At 32.4% G+C, this 23,618-nt stretch overlaps 4 protein-coding genes across 5 annotated transcripts; 3 read left to right on the top strand and 1 right to left on the bottom strand.

Annotated features, from left to right (window-relative positions):
• Positions 1-1,987: 1,987 nt before the first annotated feature.
• On the bottom strand, positions 1,988-4,726 carry LOC119612780 (S1 RNA-binding domain-containing protein 1). The gene is made up of 7 exons (XM_037968642.1): positions 4,189-4,726; positions 3,822-4,135; positions 3,504-3,742; positions 3,067-3,437; positions 2,725-3,007; positions 2,283-2,672; positions 1,988-2,216 (listed from the first exon to the last, which is right to left on the bottom strand). Exons 1-7 carry the CDS (start codon positions 4,640-4,642, stop codon positions 2,039-2,041), a joined length of 2,229 nt encoding a protein of 742 aa, XP_037824570.1. The 5' UTR covers positions 4,643-4,726; the 3' UTR covers positions 1,988-2,038.
• A 3,254-nt stretch (positions 4,727-7,980) lies between these two features.
• LOC119612778 (ribosome-releasing factor 2, mitochondrial) lies at positions 7,981-11,258 on the top strand. Its single transcript, XM_037968638.1, has 7 exons — positions 7,981-8,183; positions 8,263-8,425; positions 8,485-8,777; positions 8,944-9,313; positions 9,374-9,596; positions 9,656-10,393; positions 10,788-11,258. Exons 1-7 carry the CDS (start codon positions 8,066-8,068, stop codon positions 11,100-11,102), a joined length of 2,220 nt encoding a protein of 739 aa, XP_037824566.1. The 5' UTR covers positions 7,981-8,065; the 3' UTR covers positions 11,103-11,258.
• LOC119612777 (myosin-4-like) lies at positions 11,201-17,307 on the top strand. Its single transcript, XM_037968637.1, has 8 exons — positions 11,201-11,594; positions 11,667-11,819; positions 13,072-13,887; positions 13,956-14,111; positions 14,506-15,349; positions 16,099-16,512; positions 16,719-16,833; positions 16,890-17,307. Exons 1-8 carry the CDS (start codon positions 11,409-11,411, stop codon positions 16,993-16,995), a joined length of 2,790 nt encoding a protein of 929 aa, XP_037824565.1. The 5' UTR covers positions 11,201-11,408; the 3' UTR covers positions 16,996-17,307.
• Positions 17,308-17,786: 479 nt separating this feature from the next.
• On the top strand, positions 17,787-23,533 carry LOC119612779 (V-type proton ATPase subunit E). Of its 2 annotated transcripts, XM_037968640.1 has the most exons (6): positions 17,787-17,893; positions 18,007-18,122; positions 19,802-20,014; positions 20,086-20,412; positions 21,168-21,271; positions 23,230-23,533. In XM_037968640.1, the coding sequence occupies exons 2-6, from the start codon at positions 18,090-18,092 to the stop codon at positions 23,237-23,239; spliced, it is 687 nt and encodes a 228-aa protein (XP_037824568.1). In that variant the 5' UTR covers positions 17,787-17,893; positions 18,007-18,089; the 3' UTR covers positions 23,240-23,533. The 2 variants fall into 2 exon arrangements, with proteins under 2 accessions (XP_037824568.1, XP_037824569.1); XM_037968641.1 differs by lacking the exon at positions 23,230-23,533 and having other exon boundaries at positions 17,826-17,893; positions 21,168-22,658.
• Positions 23,534-23,618: the final 85 nt, after the last annotated feature.

Here is a 23,618-nt window from a genome sequence, read left to right as displayed (position 1 = left end):
CGAAATTATAAGTTGCGTATTGGAACAAATGAAGAACTAATATTGGAAGGCTTTACTGATTCAGATTGGGCTGGAGATAACAATGGAAGAAAATCTACAAGTGGCTGTCTTTTCAAATTAGGAAATTCAACAATTCATTATGCTGCCAGAAAACAAAACATTGTGACACTTTCTTCTACAGAAGCAGAATTAGTAGCCTTAACTGAAGCAAGCCAACAAGCTGTATGGATAATCCAATTATTAAAAGATTTCGGTCTCGACTCAATACCAAAATTGTTTGTTGATAATCAAAGCACTTTAAAAATTTTGGAATCTGAGAAATAAATTCAAGATCAAACATTTGATGTCAAATACTTTTATGCAAGAGATCTTATGCACATGGAACAATTTTATATGAATACCTTTCAACTGAGGAAATGATAGCAGATGTGTTTACTAAACCACTATCAAGAATTAAATTTTGTAAATTTAGAAACTCACTAGGTCTAATTGAATAACAAAAAATTATGTTATTGAGAAGGGGTTTAACTTGTTAATATGTAAACTTGTTTAATTCAATAACTTTATAAATTTTGTTATTATTTAATCTAGTGTTCATTAATTTTGTATATCAAATTTGTTGAAAGAAAATGTTCTTTACTTCTAAATAAAATTTAATTAAAGACAGAAGTCTTAAATCGTTTATTATTCAAGAGTAAGTAAGTAAGTAAGTATAAGTAGTAAGTAAGTAAGTAAGTCCGTCGTAGTCCGTCAGTAAGTAGTAAGTCGTAAGTCCGTCGTAAGTAGTAAGTAAGTAAGTACGTACGTCAAGTCCGTCCGTCCGTCGTCAGTACGTCCGTCGTCCGTCGTCGTCCGTCCGTCCGTCCGTCCGTCGTCCGTCCGTCCGTCCGTCCGTCCGTCCGTCCGTCCGTCGTCCGTCCGTCCGTCCGTCCGTGTCCGTAGTCCGTCCGTCCGTCCGTCCGTCCGTCCGTCCGTCCGTCCGTCCGTCCCCGTCCGTCCGTCCGTCCGTCCGTCCGTCCGTCCGTCCGTCCGTCCGTCCGTCCGTCCGTCCGTCCGTCCGTCCGTCCGTCCGTCCGTCCGTCCGTCCGTCCGTCCGTCCGTCCGTCCTCCGTCCGTCCGTCCTCCGTCCGTCCGTCCGTCCGTCCGTCCGTCCGTCCGTCCGTCCGTCCGTCCGTCCGTCCGTCCGTCCGTCCGTCCGTCCGTCCGTCCGTCCGTCCGTCCGTCTCCGTCCGTCCGTCCGTCCGTCCGTCCGTCCGTCCGTCCGTCCGTCCGTCCGTCCGTCGTCCGTCCGTCCGTCCGTCCGTCCGTCCGTCCGTCCGTCCGTCCGTCCGTCCGTCCGTCCGTCCGTCCTCCGTCCGTCCGTCCGTCCGTCCGTTCCGTCCGTCCGTTCCGTTCCGTCCGTCGTCCGTCCGTCCGTGTCCGTCGTCCGTCCGTCCGTGTCCGTCCGTCCGTCCGTCGTCCTCCGTCCGTCGTCCGTCCGTCCGTCCGTCCGTCGTCCGTCCGTCCGTCCGTCCGTCCGTCCGTCCGTCCGTCCGTCCGTCCGTCCGTCCGTCGTCCGTCCGTCCGTCCGTCCGTCCGTCCGTCCGTCCGTCCGTCCGTCCGTCCGTCCGTCCGTCCCGTCCGTCCGTCCGTCCGTCCGTCCGTCGTCCGTCGTCCGTCCGTCCGTCCGTCCGTCCGTCCGTCCGTCCGTCCGTCCGTCCGTCCGTCCGTCGTCCGTCCGTCCGTCCGTCCGTCGTCCGTCCGTCGTCCGTCGTCCGTCCGTCCGTCCGTCCGTCCGTCCGTCCGTCCGTCCGTCCGTCCGTAATAAGTAAGAATAAGTAAGTAAGTAAGTAAGTAAGTAGTAATTAAGTAAGTAAGTAAAGTAAGTAAGTACGTAAATTAAGTAAGTAAGTAAGTAAGTAAGTATTTAGTTAGTTAGTAGTTAGTTAGTTAGTAAGTAAGTATAAGTAAAGTAAGTTCAATCAAATCTAATAAATTTATGGACTCATTTTAGCCATGCATAACTCTCGGATGCACCCAGTACAATCCAACAAATTCTCTATATAGTACATCCCAAAATGCGAGGATCGATGCGAATGAAACCAGCACATTGTACAAAAGTCTTTTCTCCAATAGATTTAACTTGCAGTAAATCCTTGCGTGTACGAAATAAACCATTTTCCAAACGATGCTGTATAATTTTCTCAGCTTTTTTCTCCGTCAAACCGGCAATGTGTCTAAGGAACAGAGCAAAAAGATAATAAATAACATATTTACCACCTCAAACAAAAACTTAAACTTACTTAAGCACCGTTATGCTGGCCGAATTTATATCAACACCCACATAGCTCACACATTCCGATACCACTTCATTTAGGGATTCTGTCAGTTGTTTTTCGTTTATATCATGCTGATACATGCCCACACCAATGTGTCGTGGTTCGATTTTAACATATTCACTTAATGGATCATTTAAACGCCTTGCTATGGATACAGCACTTATTTCATTCATATCCATATTAGGAAATTCTTTTTTAGCTACTTCACTACATGAGTATATAGAGGCACCCTGTTCGGATACTATACTATAGCGTACGTTAGCTGAATCTAATATTCCCAATTCAAAAAGTTTCGAAAGCCAAAATTCTGTTTCACGACAAGCTGTGCCATTACCTAAAGCGATGATATTAATCCTGGATAAAAATTAATTATTAAAAACTCTTCTGAACTATTTGAAAAACTTACTTATGCCTTAATAATATTTTTGCCAATTCTTCACCCCACTTTTCGGGATCTGTATTACGTTTATGTGGATACAATACCCCAGTTTCCAAAACATCTGCTGTTTCCGAGATGGCGGCATATTTGCAACCATTCGTGAATCCGGGATCTATACCCAAAATACGTTCTCCCTTTAAAGGAGACATTAACAGCAACTGTTTAAGATTTTTGGCAAAAACATCTATAGAGGCCTTTTTGGCCGATTCATTTAAATCTGATCTAATTTGACGAGTCATTAAGGGTTGCACTGGAATTCAAAATTAAGCATTAAGGAGTACATATTTTAGTTTTATAAACAACACTTACATTTTTTCGTATAACATTCCTCGAAGGCTTTATTGAAAACTTCAAATCTTAAAGGATACTTTTCACCCTCTTCCATAAATATACCGCGCACATAACGTTCTATATCCTTGCGCACATAATCGGCTATAATAATTTTAACCGAAAGAAATTTAAGTTTTTCAGCACGATTTATGGCCAAAATTTGATGTGGTTTCATATAGCGTACATCATTTTGATAGTCATAATAGGTTTCATATTTTGAAGCATCATTTTTATTATTACCATGACCACCGTGGCCGTGTGAGGAAGTTGAAGCTGTTGATGAATCTTTATCTTTGCCTGTGGGTGTTTTAACTTTTGAAGTTTTTAAAACTATACGATGGACCTTTTGCCTAGAATGGTAAATTAATGTAGTTATTTTAGTAAAAATGTTAGAGATTTTTTAAATGTTAACATACAATCTTCTTAATTCTTCCAAAACTCCAGTATGTTTACTTATATTGTGTGATATAATGTGGCATATACCAGTTATAACTTTTTCTTCCGTATCCATATCGGGATTCTTACGATCTACTAGTTGCCGTGTAGAAACTTGTGGCAGTTCTCCGTAGAGTAAACGATCTGCATATTGTTCTAACCCCAAAGCTTTAGCTCTTTCAGCTAATGAACCTTTGCTGGCTGGTTTATAAGGTGCATACTGAAGTTAAGATAAAAAAGTAATAAGTAAAGATATTTGTTTAGAACTTTTCGAAAAGTTTATTCAGAGATAAACTTACCAAAAACTCCAATTCCTCAGTGGTTTTGGCACACAACATTTCCGTTCGAATTTCCTCATCGATAACATTTTCCTTTTCCAGCTGTGTCACGATCGTCTCCGCTTTTTTACGTAAATTAACAATTTCCGTATAACTGTTCTTAATGTCACGCAACTTTTCCGGCTCAATGTGATCGACCAAATCGCGACGATAACGACAAATAAAGGGGATAGTATTTTCATTTTCGAACAGTTGAACAATATTACGGGCAGCACGCGGCTCAATGTTAGTAGTTTCGGCCAATAGTTCATCAATAGTCCACACCTTGCGGCGTGCTAAAGAAAACAAAATGTTAAACAGGATAACTGGAAGTGACTACCAAACTTACCCCAAAAACTATTTCTGCCTTGGTGTCTACTAACACGTGGTTGTTCGTCATACATACTTTCATTATTTAAACCACAACTAGTATCTAGTGCTTCTGGCTCCAAACACTGGCCATCTGTTACATCTCTAGCAGGTGAATCTCTTATCTCTTGTACCTCGTCAGCATCATCATCTTTGTCATTACTTTCGCCAACATTTGGTGGTGTATTCTCATCAGTTTTAGACGATTCTTTAGATTTTTTATCTCCTCTGGGTTTACGTGGTTTAGGTTCCTTTTTCTCTTTAGAAGAGGAAGCCTTCTCTGCGCGAGTTCTGGTAGATTCTTTCGCAATTACCTTTATGGTACGTTGTCTTTTTTCTGGTGATGCTCCCTCATTTTCATCGCTATCTGATAATTCTATAATACTTGTTACTTTAGTAGCAGCTCGTCTTCTAGGTCTGGTCGATAAGGACATGGCTGGTGTTTAAATTAAAAAATTGTAATGCCAACAAATTAAAGCGCTAAAATTTAAAAAAAGTTAACAAACAATCAAAGTATATTAATAAAGTAGCGACATCTCTTGTTGTACAACAACATCTACAACAACCACATGTATTTTGTTTTTGGAATAATTTAAGATTGTGTCAAAATAAAATTTCCTTGAACAACAATGTGAACAAAACATAAATAAAAAATATTACTTTTAAGTTAAAAATATTAACGATTTTATTATATATTATACAATTTATTACACTTTTAAACTACTTTAAAACCACTTTTAATTCACTTTTTCAACTTTTCACAAATTTTAACAAATAGCAAAACACAATTTAAAAATGGCGAAACAATGTTAACAATTTTCAAAACAAACTTTGACAACTTGCTTCATTTATCTAGTTTAAAAAAAATAGTCAGCTGTTCAAGTGATGCTACTTTATTAATTAACTTTGCAAACAATGTATTAAGGTGAATTCACATACCCTACAAGAACAGTGACAGTCATTTGATAGGTCATTTGACTGGCACTACTGATGTATTATTTCTATCACAGCGTAAAGCAAAGTTTCTATCAGTTTCTTAAGGCAAATGGACAAAAGTGATGGAAACATTTGTGTACATGTGATTTTTCTTCTCCCTTGCACTTATGAATTCTATCGACTTTAAAACATATATTTGAGCTCCTCACTCTTTTGTTGTTTACTAACCAAGGATAACATAAATATTAGTCATGATTGACTAATCATGCTTGATGGATATATCCATCACAGTTAACAAATTAAAAATGATGTATTTATCGGTCATTGTTGACTAATCATATGTGATGAATATATCCGTCAAATGTGACGGCTATACCAATTTATAATAAAACACAATTTATTATTATTATAAAATATATATTTGTTAATTTTATTAATATAATAATCATGTACATAAATTAACAATCATTTCACCATTTTACATACCTCGCAGGATCTTAAATCCGCTGATGCTCCTTTTAATTTGTGGAAATAAGTTGTCTGTAAGAAATACATATAAATATCGATATATAAAAATTAAAAGTAAGTAATCATGTTACCATAGATTGATTAAACTCCGAAGTGTTTATCTTCAGCTCCACTTCCTGCACTATTTTTAAATTCTGTTTATAATAATTCTCTTTATTTTCAATAATTTATAGACTTTGTAAATTTTGAAATTTTTCGCTTCTTGATCTTTGGCTTTTACAGAAATAATTAATTTATAACGTCGAAATATATAACTCTAAAACACAGTACAGTCAAATGTAGTTGTTTCACTCTTTCATATGCAAATGAAACCCTTTACCACACATTGGGTACATTAACAGTCATTTTACCGGTCATTTGACTGTCATTATTGATGGAATTATCCATTAACTATTTTTTTTAGCAATTTTATAAAAAAATGTTGCAAGAGTGTTAGTGAAATCATTTTGTATGTGTTAGTTTCGGTCATACATTTCTTGTAGGGATAAAGTGGTGGGCATGGGGCAGCTAATAAGGTGAAGACATTTCAACAGCTGATTATTTTCTTGTTAATGTAAATTTATCTCGAAGCTGTCAAATTCCATACCAAGGCGAATTCACAAATTTTATTTAAGAAAAATATAGTTTTATACCTATTTTATATAAACACTGTTAGACAACGTGAGTAACTAAAAATATCGGGAACAATTTATATAAAGAAATACATATGAAGTAATTACTTGACCGTCGACAGCTGATTTTTATATTATTGCTTATGCAAGTTGACACGGTTGTTAGTTATTTTTTCTGACATACATAGCTTTTTTTCTTTTTGACATCTACGTTAACCAAACCAACAAACTATATATAAAATGTTGTTGTTGCCGAACTGCCCCCACCTTATGTGAAATCGCCTTGGATTTTATCTTAGGTTGAGATACAATCCGTTTTTCTGGCAAATAATTAATTATTTAACATGTAATGCTATGTTTCCACTGAGGTGTTTTGAACAAATCTAGTGGATTTGGGCAAAACTAATGTAAATCATGTAGATTAGCCATACATTTTTGACAAATCCAAATCTACTTAATCTACTAGATTTGATTTAAAACATGTCGAAAATGTATTTTTTTCGAACAAGATTTGCTAATACAACACTGCGTCTAGTATAAGCAAATACAACTAGAGGCTATCCATTCAAGTTGAATGTTTTCATCGAAAAAGTGAATTAATTTTGAAATAAAAACAGAAAAAATTATAATTTATAAAATTGCTTTCGTAAAACTATTTTATTTTTCATATTTTTTAAGTAATAGTAATTTATATCTAAGAAACATTGATTTTTTTAAAATAAGTTTAAGTTAAAGCAGCGACTCGATTCGAGCAGCAGTGTTGTATTTTACTGTACGCTGGCGGATACCTAAAGTTAGGGTTCTATAGTTGAAACGAAAAGTCGACTTTTCGACTTTTTGCATTTAGTTAAAAGTCGACTTTTCGACCTTTCGACTTTTTCCATTTTATGAAAAGTCGATTTTTCGACTTTTCGACCTTTTTCATTTATTTAAAAGTCGACTTTTAGACTTTTCGACTTTTAGTATTTTATAAATGGTCGACTTTTTCCGACTTTTCGACTTTTTCCGATTTTTTTTCGACTTTTCGACTTTTTCCGACTTTTTCCGACTTTTTTCGACTTTTTTCGACTTTTCGACTTTTTCCGACTTTTTTCGACTTTTCGACTTTTTTCGACTTTTCGACTTTTTCCGACTTTTTTCAACTTTTCGACTTTTTCCGAATTTTCGACTTTTCGATTTTTTACGACTTTTTGACTATTTTCGACTTATTTCGACTTTTTTTCGACTTTTTTCGACTATTTTTTACTTTTTTCGAGTTTTTCCGACTATTTTAGAGTTTTTGACCTCTTTTCCACTTTTTTAAAATTTTCGACTTTTCGACTTTTTCCGACTTTTCGACTTTTCGACTTTCTTCGACTTTTTTCGACTTATCGACTTTTTTCGACTTTTCGACTTTTTTCGACTTTCCGACTTTTCGACTTTTTTCGACTTTTATTTACAAAGTCGACTTTTCGACTTTTTTCATAGACGATAGTCGAGTTATCGACATTTTTGGAATAAAATAGTCGACTTTTCGACTTTTTTCGACAAAAAGTCGATTGTTCGATTATTCGAAAGTCGATTTATAGAACCCTACCTAAAGTTGATACTTTACATGGTGTCTCACTTATAATTTAAAACCTTGTAAGAATTTGTAATATAAATATGAATGTAAACAAAAAACAGCTGATTTTATTATGATAACTAAACACAGCTACTAGTTTAAAATTAAACAGGCACTTAACCAAAATTGTTAAACAATTTATGATAAAATAGTTTTTTAAGCAAAATTATACAATCAATATGACTGTTTTCAGAACGATATTATTAAGAACAAATACAAAAAGTTTTATTAATCATAGACGTTACTTTAGCAGTAAGGATATACGTAATATAGGCATATTAGCCCACATAGATGCCGGTAAGTTGTGTTCTTGTATAATCAACAAAAAAAACACTTGTTAAGTTTGGAACAAATTCAAAATTTTTTTATATTATAGGAAAAACTACCACTACCGAACGCATGCTCTTCTATTCGGGCAAAACAAGATCTTTGGGTGAGGTCCATAGGGGTAATACAGTAACAGATTATCTCTCACAGGAAAGGGAACGTGGTATAACAATATGTAGTTCAGCGGTAACATTTCCTTGGAAGGATAAAAAGTATAATTATATAAAATATGTAATAGAAATTTTTTAAATGTAGTTTGGTTTTTCTACAGATTCAATTTATTAGATACTCCCGGTCATATAGATTTTACCATGGAAGTGGAGCAGTCTCTTTATGCTGTGGATGGTGTTGTTGTAGTTTTGGATGGTACGGCGGGCGTAGAGGCTCAAACTGTAACTGTATGGTCTCAGGCGGAAAAACATCGATTACCCAAGATAAGTTTTATCAATAAAATGGATCGTCCTGATGCTGATTTCGAGAAATGTGTTCAGGATTTGTCAGCAAAATTGGATGCCAAGCCAATATGTATACAATATCCTTATAAAGATGATAAGGGAAATTTATGTAAGTTAAGATTAGTAATCATATAATAATAACGTTACGCCAAAGTTAAATACAAATCGCTAGAACGTTAGGAAATATAAAGAGAATTAGTTAGATCTTTGTTTGCTTAGACTTAAGTTTGAAACAAGTTTAGTTGTAAAAAATTCCTTTAATTTTAAAATTCCAGCTGTTTTTGATATTATACGTCTGGAACACAATACCTGGGATGCTAAAAGTTTGGGACGTATTTACAAATCAGAACCTGTAAGCGATGAAAGTCTTTTATTAGAACTGCAAGATAAACGTAATGCCCTAATAGATGAACTCTCCGGTATTGACGACAACCTAGCCGATGTTGTTATCAGTAGTGAGGGCTTTGATAAGGTAACAAATGAAATGATTTATGCTGCTTTAAGACAAGCCACCTGCCAACACAAAATTGTTCCTGTACTACTGGGTTCGGCCTATAAAAACGTGGGCATACAAAAGTTAATGGATGCTGTTGTAGATTATTTACCTCATCCTCAGGAACGTAATCAACTCTATGATTGTTTTGAGTATGTATAAAATAAAAATTCCAATGAAATTACATAAATTAATACATGCCTTTCCCTTAGAAAAGATTTTGTGGGCAAAGTTTTCAAAATAGTTCACGACAAACAAAGAGGTCCCTTGACTTTGGTGCGTGTTTTAAGAGGTAATATGACTAAAAGTATGCGTTTGACCTCTACCAGAGCTCAAGCGGAAACTGTGGGTAAAATCTATGAACCCTTGGCAGATGAATACAGAGAAATTTCTTCGGTAGAGGCAGGAGATGTAGCCATTTGTTCGGGTTTAAAGGTATTAAAGAAAAGTGCAATGAAAATTGCAATATATTAAAGAAAATTCCACATTTTTAGCACACTGTCACCGGAGATTTGCTGGTAACTAGCACAACATCTTTAAAAAATGCCCAAAAACGTTTAAAAAAACAATTGGGCACTCAACAATCCACTGAAACAACTGCTTCGGAAGAAGATATCGAAACAGATTTAATTAATGAAATATTTTCCTTAGAACCACAAATACCCGATGCTGTATATTTCTGTTCCATAGAACCGCCTAGTGTGTCCTATCAAAATGCCATGGAATTAGCCTTAAAACAGTTACAACGAGAAGATCCCAGTTTGCGTGTTTCCCATGATACGGTGACGGGACAAACGGTTCTAGGCGGTATGGGTGAATTACATATGGATATAATAAAATCTCGTATTTTAAGTGAATATAAAATCGAAGTGGATTTGGGTCCTTTGCAAATAGCCTATAAAGAAACTATTGCCGAACCAGCTGTTAAGACATTTAGTATTGAGAAAGAAATAGCCGGTTCCAAGCAAAGTGTTTCTATTACCTTGGAATTGGTGAAAGATAATAAGGAGCTATTTAGTCTGTATAAAACTTCAGAGACTACAAATAATTTACAGGCATTAAGGCCGCGTACTTTGCAGGTTATACGTAAGGGCTGTATTTCGGCATTGGAAAGGGGTCCCAAAGTTGGTGGTCAAGTAGTGGAAACACAAATAAGACTGCATAGTGTGACTATTGGTCGCGGCACGGCGGATTCGTTTTTAATGGCAGCGGCTGCTCAATGTGTGCAAAAGGTAAGTTTTAAATTTTTTATTAATAAAGCTTTTTTCGCTAAAAAAATTATGATTTCCATAAAAAATTTTTTTTTTTGCACTAACATAGTTTTTCAATAAAAAAGCTTTTTTCACAAAAAAAGTTTTATTAAAAAGCTTTTTCACTAAAAATAAAGACGTTTTTCACAAATTTTTTTTTTTTTTTACTAAAAAAAATATTTTTTCACGATAAATAAGCTTTTTCAATAAATATGCTTTTTCGCAAATAAAACATTTTATCACTAAAATGTTTAATTTCACAAAAAAAGCTTTTTTCATTAAAAAGTTAATTTCATAAAAAAAACTTTCTTCACTAAAAACTTTTATTTCACAAAAAAACTTTCACTATAAACTTTAATTTTAATACATATTCTAGATTCTAGCCGAAAATGAAACCCGCCTCTTGGAACCCATAATGGCCATACAAATTGTCATACCCAGCGATAGAACTTCAAGCATTTTATCTGACTTGGCACGCCGTAGAGCCGTTATCAATGACGTCCTACCCAAAGGCGATAAAAATAAATTGATCCTTGTTAATGCTCCTTTAGCTGAATTATCAAATTATTCTAGTATTTTAAGAACTATAAGTTCTGGCACAGCCAGCATGACCATGCAGCCTTGTGGATTTTCACTAATGCAAAGCAACGATGAGGATCAAGCCATAAGAAGAGCTCAGGGTTTTGAATAGTTTTAAGTAAAACATAAACTACAATAAATTACAACTCTGCTGATTTCAATTATTTTCCACCTTGTTTTTCGAAATAAAATTAAAGCAACATTTTCTAAATTTATCTACAAAAAAAAAAAAACTTTAAAAAAATTTTCTCATCCTTTAAACTTTTCAAATTGCATTAAAAAAACTTTGATTTTAAAGAAAAATAAAATATTTTCGTTACTGGCTGGATTTAATAAATATTTTGCTATTTGTATAAAGTAAAACTATTCAAATTACAAGTTCTTTGAAAGATTTTCCTTAAAAAAGAAAGCCAAAGTCATGGCATTTTCCACCCAAAAAGATTTTTTTCATGTACCCTTTATGAATGAAAGTCCTGAGTTGGGCTGTAAGAAAGCTTGCGTTAAACTTAAGAGTTATGAATCTACCATAGATGATCGTTCATGGGCAAGTGATGAAGCGAAACAATCGAAGTTCTTAAGCGATTTGGTAACATGTCAATATCCGGTGAGTTTTTTTTTTTTTGGATGACGCCTTAAATCAATAAAGAAATTAAATATTTTAATTTTGCCTTTTTAGACTGCTGTGGGTTTTGGCGAAGGAGATTTTAGTAGTTCAGATATTCATGTTGGACGGGATGAGTCTCATGATTATGTTAGTGCTGGTAGAGGTCCTAGTAGTAGTACAAGACCTCGTAATCAGGGTGATGTCTCTGCAGGTGGAACGAAAGATGTAAGAATATTTTAAAATCAATCAAAGATTATTATAGACTACATAAAGGTCAGCCAGAATATACTAGATAAAGTCCAGACTAGGCTAAATGCTATACCAAGGACTAGAGTAAAAACTACAGTAAAGACTAGACTATAAACTAGATTATAGACTAGTCTATAGACTGGACTATAGACTAGTCTATAGACTGGACTATAGACTAGTCTATAGACTGTACTATAGACTAGACTATAGACTATGCAATAGACTAGACTCTAGACTATGCAATAGACTAGACTATAGGCTAGACTATAGGCTAGACTATAGGCTAGACTATAGACTAGACTTTAAGCTAGACTATAGACTAGTCCATAGACTAGACTATAAACTAAACTATAGACTAGACTATAGACTATTGACTATGCTATGGACTAGATTAGATTATAGTCCAGGATATTTATAATATTTCCACACATCCAGAACATATTACCCCAACTAGGAAACTTAACTGGTGGCGATAGTCTACTCGAATGTGCCAATGCCCATTTGGCGGAATATCCAAAAATTTTGAATATAAAAACTACTCTCGAAAAACAATTAGAAGTCTCCAATGAACGACTCAAAACAGCCAAAGAAGAGAATAAACTAGATTATAGACTAGTCTATAGACTGGACTATAGACTAGACTATAGACTATGCAATAGACTAGACTTTAGACTATGCAATAGAATAGACTATAGACTATGCAATAGACTCGACTATAGACTAGTCCATAGTCTAGACTATAAACTAAACTATAGACTAGATTAGATTATAGTCCAGGCTATTTACTTTACTAATTATAATATTTCCACACATCCAGAACCTATTACCCCAACTAGGAAACTTAACTGGTGGCGATAGTCTACTCGAATGTGCCAATGCCCATTTGGCGGAATATCAAAAATTTTTGAATATAAAAACTACTCTCGAAAAACAATTAGAAGTCTCCAATGAACGACTAAAAACATCCTAAGAAGAGAATAAACTAGATTATAGACTAGTCTATAGACTGGACTATAGACTATGTAATAGACTAGACTATAGACTATGCAATAGAATAGACTATAGACTATGCAATAGACTGGGCTAGACTATAGACTCGACTATAGACTAGTCCATAGTCTAGACTATAAACTAAACTATAGACTAGACTATTGACTATACTATAGACTAGATTAGATTATAGTCCAGGCTATTTACTTTACTAATTATAATATTTCCACACATCCAGAACATATTACCCCAACTAGGAAACTTAACTGGTGGCGATAGTCTACTCGAATGTGCCAATGTCCATTTGGCGGAATATCAAAAAATTTTGAATATAAAAACTACTCTCGAAAAACAATTAGAAGTCTCCAATGAACGACTCAAAACAGCCAAAGAAGAGAATAAAAAAATACGAGAAATTTTAACCACCAAATTAGATTCGAACACGGCCAAAGATTTCTTCAATAAAATACAAAAACTTACCACTGCCGGCAAACTAAATAAGAATGAAGAAAATGAAATGCTGCAAATCTATCAGAAAATGGAAAATCTGAATAAATCCTATGAAATATTGCAGGCTGAAAATAACTATCTAAAACGTTTAATAGAAAAATTGACAGGACGTGTTACTTTAGATAGTATACAAACACAACCCGAGAAATCTAATGATATCAGTTATTTGCAAAAAGAAATAAATACATTGCGCAAGGAGTGTATAATGTTAAGGAAAATGGAGGATGAATATCAGAGATTAAAACAACAGCAACAAACTAATAGAATGCCTAGCATTAGTGAACAAGATGCTGAAAATATTAAAGCCATTATAAAAGAACGCAATAGTTTGAGGGAGAAATGTAAATCATTTAAGGCTTTAGAACAACAGGTTCAGGAACTGCAACAAAAAGCTGCAGAGGCCAATGAAAAGGCGGGTATATTGAGTAGTAATTTAAATAACCAAACACATTATATCGGCAAAATGGAGGGAGAAATGCAAAATATGCAAAAATACTATGAAGATCAAAATCAAAATGCCTGTTTTAAAGAAGAATGTTTAAAGGTAGGAAACAAACCGGGTTTTTTAATGTTTTTGTGTTTTTAGTTAAATTCTTATTTTTCTTACTATAGGCTGAACTGGAAGACTTAAAAAATGAATTGGTTAAGGCTAAATGTCAAGCTCAAAAAGCCGATATGTTGGCCATGGAAGTTTCTAGTCTGCGTAATGAGGTTCTTAAACGTGATTTAGCTTTAAATGACTACGATTGTCAGTATAAACAGTTAATGGTGAGTGAAACTTATTTATATTTGAATATAATTTTGACATTTCTCTTTATACTTATAAGTATAAAACAAAAGCTTTTAAAAACAGTGGCTATCGTTTGCAACCTTTAGATGACTAAGGTCTGTCAAATGTGGGTATGTTAAGGGCCTAAATATTGGGAAGTCATTTAGTTTTGAAAATTGTTTAAATTATTGTTTTTTGTTTAAATTTAAATTAGTGTAAATGGGATTTCAATGTAAATAAAATTGTTTGCTTGCATTAAAACAATTGTTGAAGAATTGGACTAGACTTTAGACTAGACTAGAGATATTAAAGTTATAACTACCAAAATAAAATAATAAACTTAAATTAAAAATCGCATTTTTATTATCTCTCCTTTAACTTTCTGAATTCCAGGACGTAGTAAATGAGTTACAATCTGTCAAATTACAATGTCTGCACGACAATCAAACTCAAACAGGTAAAAACCAAACTGATGAATTGGCATTTTATACTTGTGCCACATTAGATGAAATTTTGAAAGAACTAAAGAAAAGAGGTTGTCTCAACGACGAGACCATGATTGCTTATGGGCTAGAGCCAGCACCCAATGACTCAACGTTCGAATATGACAAACAATGCTGTAGAGAAATGCGTCGTCTGCAGCAGCAAGTGGATGAGCTGAAAAAGGAAATGGAAGAAGGTAACCAGTGCGAAACTATGTGTGCAGACGCCCTAAAACGTTTAAAGGAATTAGAAACGGAAAATAACAAACTTTTACAGGAAAAACAGTATTTAAATGAAAAACTTAAAGATGGTGAAGACAAAATGGTCAATATGTTAAATAAAATCGAACATTTGGATAAAGAAATCAATAAAAATGGCCAAGAAGCCAATAGAATAGGCAGAGACTTACAGGGAACAATGGGTTTGGTGCGAGACATCAGTGATGTACAGTTGAGAAATCAGCAATTGGCAAATGCAGTTAGCGCCATAAACTCGCGAGATGATCAAAAGATAATTGATGATCTGCGCCGTCAATTGGAGGAGGAATTGGCTAAACTTAAGAAATGCCAAATAGATAATGCCAGACTACAGGAAGAAGCCAAAGTACGTGAAATGGATTTAAAAGAACTTAAGGATCTAAATAATAAATTAGAGGCCGATAAGAAAAAACTCGAAAAGGAATATAATCAATTGCAAAATGATAAAGACAATTTAAAGAATAATCTTAATAAACCGGAGGGCAAAGCGAAAAAAGGTAATAATGAAGAATTGGAAAATGACAAACATAAATCGGAGAAAGTTGACAATAAATCTAAGACTCCTTTGGACAAAGATCAAGCTAAACCGAGTGAATATAAAGATAATGAGAAAAACATGGACAAATTTAAGGCTCCGTTAAATAAAAATCCAGATAAATTGGTTAAATCTGAGGAATTAACGAACAAATCTAAGACTTCTTTAAGTAAAAATCAACATAATTTTGGCAAATCTCCACATAGTGAGGAAATAACGGACAAATCTAAGACAAGTTTAAGTAAAAATCCAGATCAATTAGGCAAATCTCTACATAGTGAGGAAAAGGCAGAAAAAAAATCTAAGACTCTTAACAAGGAACCAGAAAATTCCCTGGAATATCATGATAAAGACGAAAAAACAGACTCAACAAAAACTGCCATTAATAAAGCCCCCGATGTTAGGGTCTACAAAGATAGTCCTAAACAGGCATTAAAAGATACAAAGCAAAATAAAACAAAAACAGACAATCGCGAAAATAATTTACGAAATAGTGATAATATTAAAAAGCTAGTAACGAAATAAAGCAAGAACAACCACCGGACGATATTAAAACATCAATTTCTACTAAGACAAAAGCTGCAGCTTTAGAGGAATACGGAAAGAAAGTGGGTGTTTTTATACAGCCAAGCTCAGACCAACATAAAGCTGCAGCTTTAGATGATTTTGTTTATAAAAAATCCGATACTTTAAAATCTAATCTTCAACAAGGTCGCAGCTTCGAAAAGGAATTACGCAAAATACTGGAAGAGTTTATACACGAATGTGGTTATTGCTTTTGTCGCTTATTCAATACAAAATCAAAACTATATGTCATTTGTCATAAACTGTATCATAGCGGCATCGATACACTCTCATTTCGAGAGTTGGCCTATCTTCATAAGAAAATCTATGCCCAAGCTGAGCAATTACTACCGGGATGTTTGCTCGACATGATATTGTCGGATCATCGTGAAAAAGTGGAAAGTATGTTGAATATTTCAATGGCCGAGCCACGTTTAGTTGGTGGTCGTGAGGGCGATTTGAAAATGTCCGAATCAAATGTTATGTTTAAGGAACAGAAATGCTGTTGCTGTAAGAATGAATTATGTTGCAGTAATTCAGAGGAAATGCTTAAGGACAAGGGTGAGTAAATAATTGGGAAAATATATGTAAATTTTGTATAGACTAGATTATAGGCTAGACTATGAACTAGACTATAGACTACTCTATAGACTAGATTATAAACTAGAATAATATTCTAATCGAAATATTAACAGAAAAGGTTTCTTTCGCGAGTAATATTTTTTAAATTTTCTAATCTCTTATGATTTATTTATTTATATCAATAGTGAACAAACTAGAAAAGGACATTGAAATCGCTCGTGACTATTTGGAGACATTGAAAAATATCCCCTTGGAAACTAGTCTACCAACTGATAATGGTGATTCCACTGATACAAATAAGTAAGTTTTTGATCAACTTTTCAAATTAATATTTTTTAAGTTTTGTCTTTTTCCAGTTCAACTTACAGAGCCTCTTCTACGGTGATGATCCAACAAAAATCACGCAATTCGAGACATATAAAAAAACTAAAATCTCGCTTAATTAAACATCCAGATATTTAACATTTATTATTAAGTTTATTTTTTAAGACAGGCTTAGAGTTTTTTTATGTATGAATATATTATATATGTATATAAGGCCACATATATATTTTTATTGTATATATATATATCTATGGGGAATGATTTAAATTCTAAGATATATTTTATCTAAATACTTTTAATTTCTAATTTTGGTTAAATGTTTAATTAAAATTATGAGATTTATGGGTATTTATTATAAAATGTATTTTATAATATAAACTTTTCACTATAGAAAATATTGTTTATAAACTATTTTTTAATATTTTTAAATAAAACTATAGAAGTATTTTCACTAAAACCGCTTTTAACAGTTTTTCGTTAGAATCTCTAACTTTAAAATCTGTATTAAAACAAATTTTTTCGGGTATTCCCGATCATAAACTAATGACTTGTATTAAAACCAATTTTTTGCCGGGTATTCCCGATCATAAACTAATGACTTATTCTTGTTGTCTTCAAAATTATGATATATACTCTTTGCGTTTAATGAAAACCCGACTTTTCGAGCTACTTTTAATATTAACTTTCAACTTTCTTTCGACTTTCATTTACAGTTTTCTCAAAAGGAGTTTTTTCTCAAAAATTGTGCATTTATTACGAAAATGTGTAAAAAATCTCAAGTAATATTAATAAATTACCGTTAATTCAAGATAAGGCTGGCAACTCCACTACTCTCCACATCAACAGTGTTGCTTTTTAGCAACAGAGTTGCATTTTTCAGAACTACCAACTAAACAGCCAAAAAAAAAAATTCCCTTCACATGATGGGATATTTTTCAACTGCCAATCATATGATAGCAAATAGTAAAAGTCAGATATTTTTTGTACAATTCCAACGTAACTTGAAGTGGGCGCACACATCTACAAATTTCTGCAAGTGAATATCGACAATTTTGTATAATAGTTCAGCAAAAAAAAAAAAAAGAAAATTCAATAGAAATTTATAATAAAAAGTGCAATAAAACTAATAAATTTTTACAAATTTTACAGGAAACGTGTGAACGCGGCTTTAATTATTAAATATATAACTTTGATTTGTGTGTAGCAGTTAAGCAAGAAGAAAAAACAGCAAAATGGCTTTAAGCGATGCTGATGTACAGAAACAGGTAAGAGGACAAGAAAAAAAAGCTTGTAATAATTGAAAAAAAGTATGGAAAAAACCAAAAGAAATTACATGCTATAAACGAAAGGAGTTCTTTCTCATGTTGTAAAAGTAATAATTCATTCATTGATGAAAAATATATCTACAAGATGGCGTATTAAGTAGTTAATGCCCCAAAAGTCATGGGATATGTCATGTGAATATGTATGTGTCTCTTTAGTTGTTTTTTTATTATTATTTGTTTTGTTAATTGCTTACAAAAGCAAAACAAATATTTTAGTTAATTTTATTACTTAAATTTATTTTTATAGGGGGTTTAAATTCTTATTAGAATTCCTTTTTGCTGATGAAAACAAAATTCCTTTGCATATTTGCAATATTTTTTCTGCGTTTATGAAAAAGAAAAAATAAAAGAAACAACAGAAAAAAAAAGAGGGTAGCAGTCATGTGACTTGGTTTTGTTGAAGGTTGCTCTCATTAGTAAGAGCAAGACAGTTATAGATTATGTGTATGTTTGTTTTTACTCTTAACAGTTATTTGTCTCTTTCTGTCGTGTTATCACACATATGTATGCATTTATTGTGTGTATTAAAAGCATAGAAATTTTTTAAGGAGGGGAATTTTTTTCTGTGTAAGGGGTGGTGGGTGGTTGATTGATGTTTTGTGAAACTTCGCATATAAAATGCTTAGAAAAGAAACTTAAACTATGTCAACAATCATTATTCTCTTTCGTCTTTAAGTTTATGATGTTCGTTGGGCATTTTAATTGAAATTATATAATTTAATCACAGTATGTTTAATAGTAAAAGAATTATGCTCGCCACACCGTCTGTAGGGGTAGGGGGAGCTGATGTTTGTGTAGCATAGCAATGTAGGTTTTACCTTAAAGTTTAAATCCTTTCTTCCCTGTTCATTTTGTAATCGATTGAAAAGTACCACATTTTAAGATTATTTAATGAAATTTGTTATGTTATGTTTTATTAAAACAAACACGAATTACAAATACAAATGATCTCCCCAAAAATTGTTTATAAGTGGACAATACATGGACCCAACATGTCAATATGGACTGCTACTATTTATGGTAATAAATGATACGAAATAACCCGATCATTACAAGGTTTGCTTAAACCGCAGTGAAGATTTTAGAAGATTATTTAAATACTTGCCCCCATTATCTGAACATCTAATTATTTTTTATCCTAACGATAAATTGACTGTTTATACAAAAATTATTTTAACCGGCAGTATATCTACCGGTTAAACGGTAAAAATTCAGATTCAAATTTACCAGATTCAAATTTACATTTTAATTGAAATTAATATTTTGTCAGCTTATGTTTGAATAATTTTTTTGCACTTGTATTTATCTCATTTTCAAATTAAAACTCTAATCATTTTTTAAACTTTTATATAAAATAAAGTTTTATACCGAACCACGTTTTTACATAATATAATCAAATAAAGTATGTATTTGAAAAAATCTACTTTAATCGACGCTTAAGCTTTTAAAGCTATTAAAACTTACATTCTAAAATAATACATTTTGTTTTAATCGGTAGAATATCGTATCAGTTTAACTATAACTAATAGTTTATAACAAGTAAAATTGCTTTTTACAATTATTTCGTATAAAAAAAACTATTAATACATTTTTTTGTCTATTTTCTCTTAAAAACTCAGATCAAACATATGATGGCTTTCATCGAACAAGAGGCCAATGAAAAGGCTGAAGAAATCGATGCTAAAGCCGAAGAAGAATTCAACATTGAGAAGGGACGTTTGGTACAACAACAACGTCTCAAGATCATGGAATACTACGAAAAGAAAGAGAAACAAGTTGAATTACAAAAGAAAATTCAATCGTCGAACATGCTCAATCAAGCTCGTTTGAAGGTATGATTTAATACTTAAACATAAACAATGAAAAAAATTGTAATGCCTCTCATTTATTTTCCTTCTTAAAGGTCCTTAAAATTCGTGAAGATCATGTTGCCAGTGTTTTGGAAGATGCCCGTCGTCGCTTGGGTGAGGTCACCAAAAATCCCGCAGAATACAAAGTTGTTTTGCAGAAATTGATCTTGCAAGCTTTGTACCAGACCATGGAACCCACTGTTATTTTACGCTGCCGTCAAGTTGATGTTGGTCTTGTCAATGAAGCCTTACCCGTCGCCATTGATTTGTATAGGCAACAACTTAATCAAGATGTTAATGTTACCATTGATACCGATAACTATTTGCCTGCCGATACATGTGGTGGTGTTGAGTTGATTGCTTTAAATGGTCGTGTTAAGGTGAGTTGGGAATGGAAAAGAAATGTGTTATAGTAAAAATTCTTTTAAATTAATTTAATATTTCAAGCAGGTCTATAGTGTAGATTATAGACAGTTATATAGTTTATAATACAGACGGATATACTGATCTACAGTTCAGATTAAAAACTATAAACTAGTCTATAATTGACACTATAGACTGATATGTAGTTCAGTACAGATTATAGACTGATCTGTAGCCCAGATTATAGAGAGAGATATGTTTTCCAGACTACAGACTAATCTATAGTTCAGATTATAGACTGATCTATAGTCCAGACTATAAACTATAGTTAGGTCTATAATCCAGATTATACTACAGACTGATCTATAATCCGACTATAGACTTTATTCCAGACTATAGTCTATCCGTAGTCCAGATTATACTGATGTCTAGTCCAAATAGACTGATCAATAGTCTTGACTGCAAATTGATCTATAGTTCAAGCTATAGACTGATCGTAAGTCCAGAATATAGATTGATTGAGGTTACAGACTGATCAATAGTCTATACCGTAAATTGATCTGTAAACCAGACTATAGACCGATCTATATTTCAGACTATAGATTGATTCATAGTCCTGACTATAGATTGATTTATAATCCAGACTATGGACTGATCTATAGTCTAGGCTATAGATACGTAGTGTAAAGTTTTTAATCGAAAATTTTCTCTATTTGTTATTTTTAACTTTTCTTTTAATACAAACATTTTCTTTTCAATTCGTCTTTTCTAGGTTCCCAACACTTTGGAATCCCGCTTGGAATTGATTTCACAGCAATTGGTGCCCGAAATACGTAATGCCCTCTTCGGTCGTAACGTCAATCGTAAATTTGCCGATTAAGTATCTTAATTTTTCATTTATTTTCTTTCTTCTACTTGTGTGCATAAATTTATTTAGCTTACAACAAAAAATAATCATTATAATAATAATTAGATAAAAAAGAAAATGCAAACAAAATAATTAATAATAACAACAACAGCAACAAATAACAAAGAAAAATGCAAAGAAAAAAGCAAAAGAAACCATTAACGAACTAATCAACTCCTCCTGATTCCCCATAAAACCAAATAATTATTAACATACTCTTGCAACAGTTTGCGTTTAAATATTAAGAGCATGTTCTGAAATAATCATAACTATTGTTTGGTTTACTTTTTTAAACTAATTTATTTTAGATATTTTGTGAATGTTTAAAATAGTTAAATGAACTCATTATACAAAAAGAAAAAGGAAAACACTGTTTAATTAAGTTTTGTTTTCTGCAAACACAAGATAATAGTTTAAACATAAAATATTATTAAAACAAAACAAGTTATACATATTTAAACATATTTACTTATACTATAAAACAAAAAAAAAAAAAGGATAAAACTACTAACTAAACTACCTACTATGTTAAAACATATAAAACAAAAATTAATCAATAATTAAACTACATTTAAACATTCCTGTACAAAAAAAGAAAACGAAAAAAGACAAAAAAATATCCTTTAAAATTTTATGTAAAATGTTAAAAACAACAAAGTATTTGTAGGGTAAAAGTGGTACTTTTTTCATTTACTCTTTTTTTTCACATTTTTAAATTTAAAATTTTGTTAAATATTTTTAAGTTTTGTTTTTCTTTCTAAAACCTTTAAAAGCTAAGCTGTGTTATGTTTTTGTTAAACTATGTGTAAAGCTTTATTTAAAAATAACAACAACAACAAAAAAAGAAGACAAACTGCCAAAAAAACTAGTTAAAATATCTTTTAAAAACAACAACAAATTCTATAATATTTTTCTCCTGATAGATTTCTTGTGTTATAACTTTAGGATACAGCATCCTTTATGTTTTATTTATGGAAATTTTTGTTTAAAATGTAATGGAAATTTCTCTATTTAAAATGTAGAGTTTCTTAAAGTAAACATGAAAAATCTATAAATTTCATTCTCTTAACCCAAAAGAAAAACATCTAACTAATGTGTGTGTGTGTGGGTTTAAAACTTCTTCTCTTTCTAAAGCATGCTTTTAAAACTCCCTAAATTGTTGTCTAATTAAAGTAAAACTTTGTCGTTTAGTGTACAACTCACTAAATTTCTTTTTTTTTTTTTGGTAATTTTGTTTTTAATCAACAGTTTTTTTAAATAAATTATCTAAATGTTTAATAGTAAAAAATTAAAAAAAAAAACGTTGGAAATTAAAATTCTATAACATCTTGTAAAATCTGAGAAAATCATTATATAAAAATAGGCTTTAATAACACAGCTTTTTTGTTTCTCTTTATTAAATTCTATTATATTTTAATTTATTTTCCTAAACTAATGAAAAAAGTGCTTCTTTAATGTTTTCCTTTTTTTCAAAAATAAAAATTTTGTTAAATTTTTTTTTGCCTAAAGATTTGTTTTTTAATTGTTATTTTAATTTAACTGTTGCTGCTGTTTTTTTTTCGTTAAAGTAAATGAATTAATAAAAATCTTTAATATAATACTACTACTGTATACATTTTTATTATTTTATTAAACCCTCCTTTTAATTGTTTATTATCTACTTTTTTTTTTTGTTTTGTTCTCTTGTTTAAGTATTAATAAAAAAAATTTACCCACAAACAAAATATATACTTTCTTGCTTTTGGCGTTATATTCAAACCCCCTTAAAAAACAATAATTATACATAATAAATAAATATAAATTACCAAAAAACAAAAAAACGCTGAAATGTCTAACTGCCCCTGGCTTTTTTTGCTTCATTCTGATAATTTCCTTTATACAACCGATATTAATACAATTTAAATTTCTTTTTTTCTCATCAGCGTAGGCATTATTGAATTCTTCTCTAGGCTTCTGCATTTCTTGAACATGATTTCCTTTTGCTCCCGTTTTTATGGGGGTTAAAGTTAAACATGCTTCTTATATGGCGCCGTTTTAAATGTCTCCCCCCAGAGAATTGGTTTTGTCAAAAATGTATATTATATGTGAGACATCATTTGAGACTACCCTATAATACGATAACCTGGACAATATGTGTAAACAATTATTTTGTTTTTCGTTTAATAAGTTTTTTTTTATGTAATGTAATGAAATAAACAGAGTTAATAATATATTTGAATATTTACTTTAAATTTCAATGCTGTACTAAAGATCAGGGGTTCCCAAAGTATTAAACATCACGGATTGTGTGCATTTATAGCGAAAAGAAAACATTTT

The sequence above is a fragment of the Lucilia sericata genome, unplaced genomic scaffold, assembly GCF_015586225.1.
Source record: "Lucilia sericata isolate MDLA Ls3-8-SP2 unplaced genomic scaffold, ASM1558622v1 Contig001830F_arrow, whole genome shotgun sequence".
Taxonomy (NCBI): domain Eukaryota; kingdom Metazoa; phylum Arthropoda; class Insecta; order Diptera; family Calliphoridae; genus Lucilia; species Lucilia sericata.
Note: the sequence above shows the minus strand (reverse complement) of the source record. Positions and strands in the feature narration are given on the sequence as shown.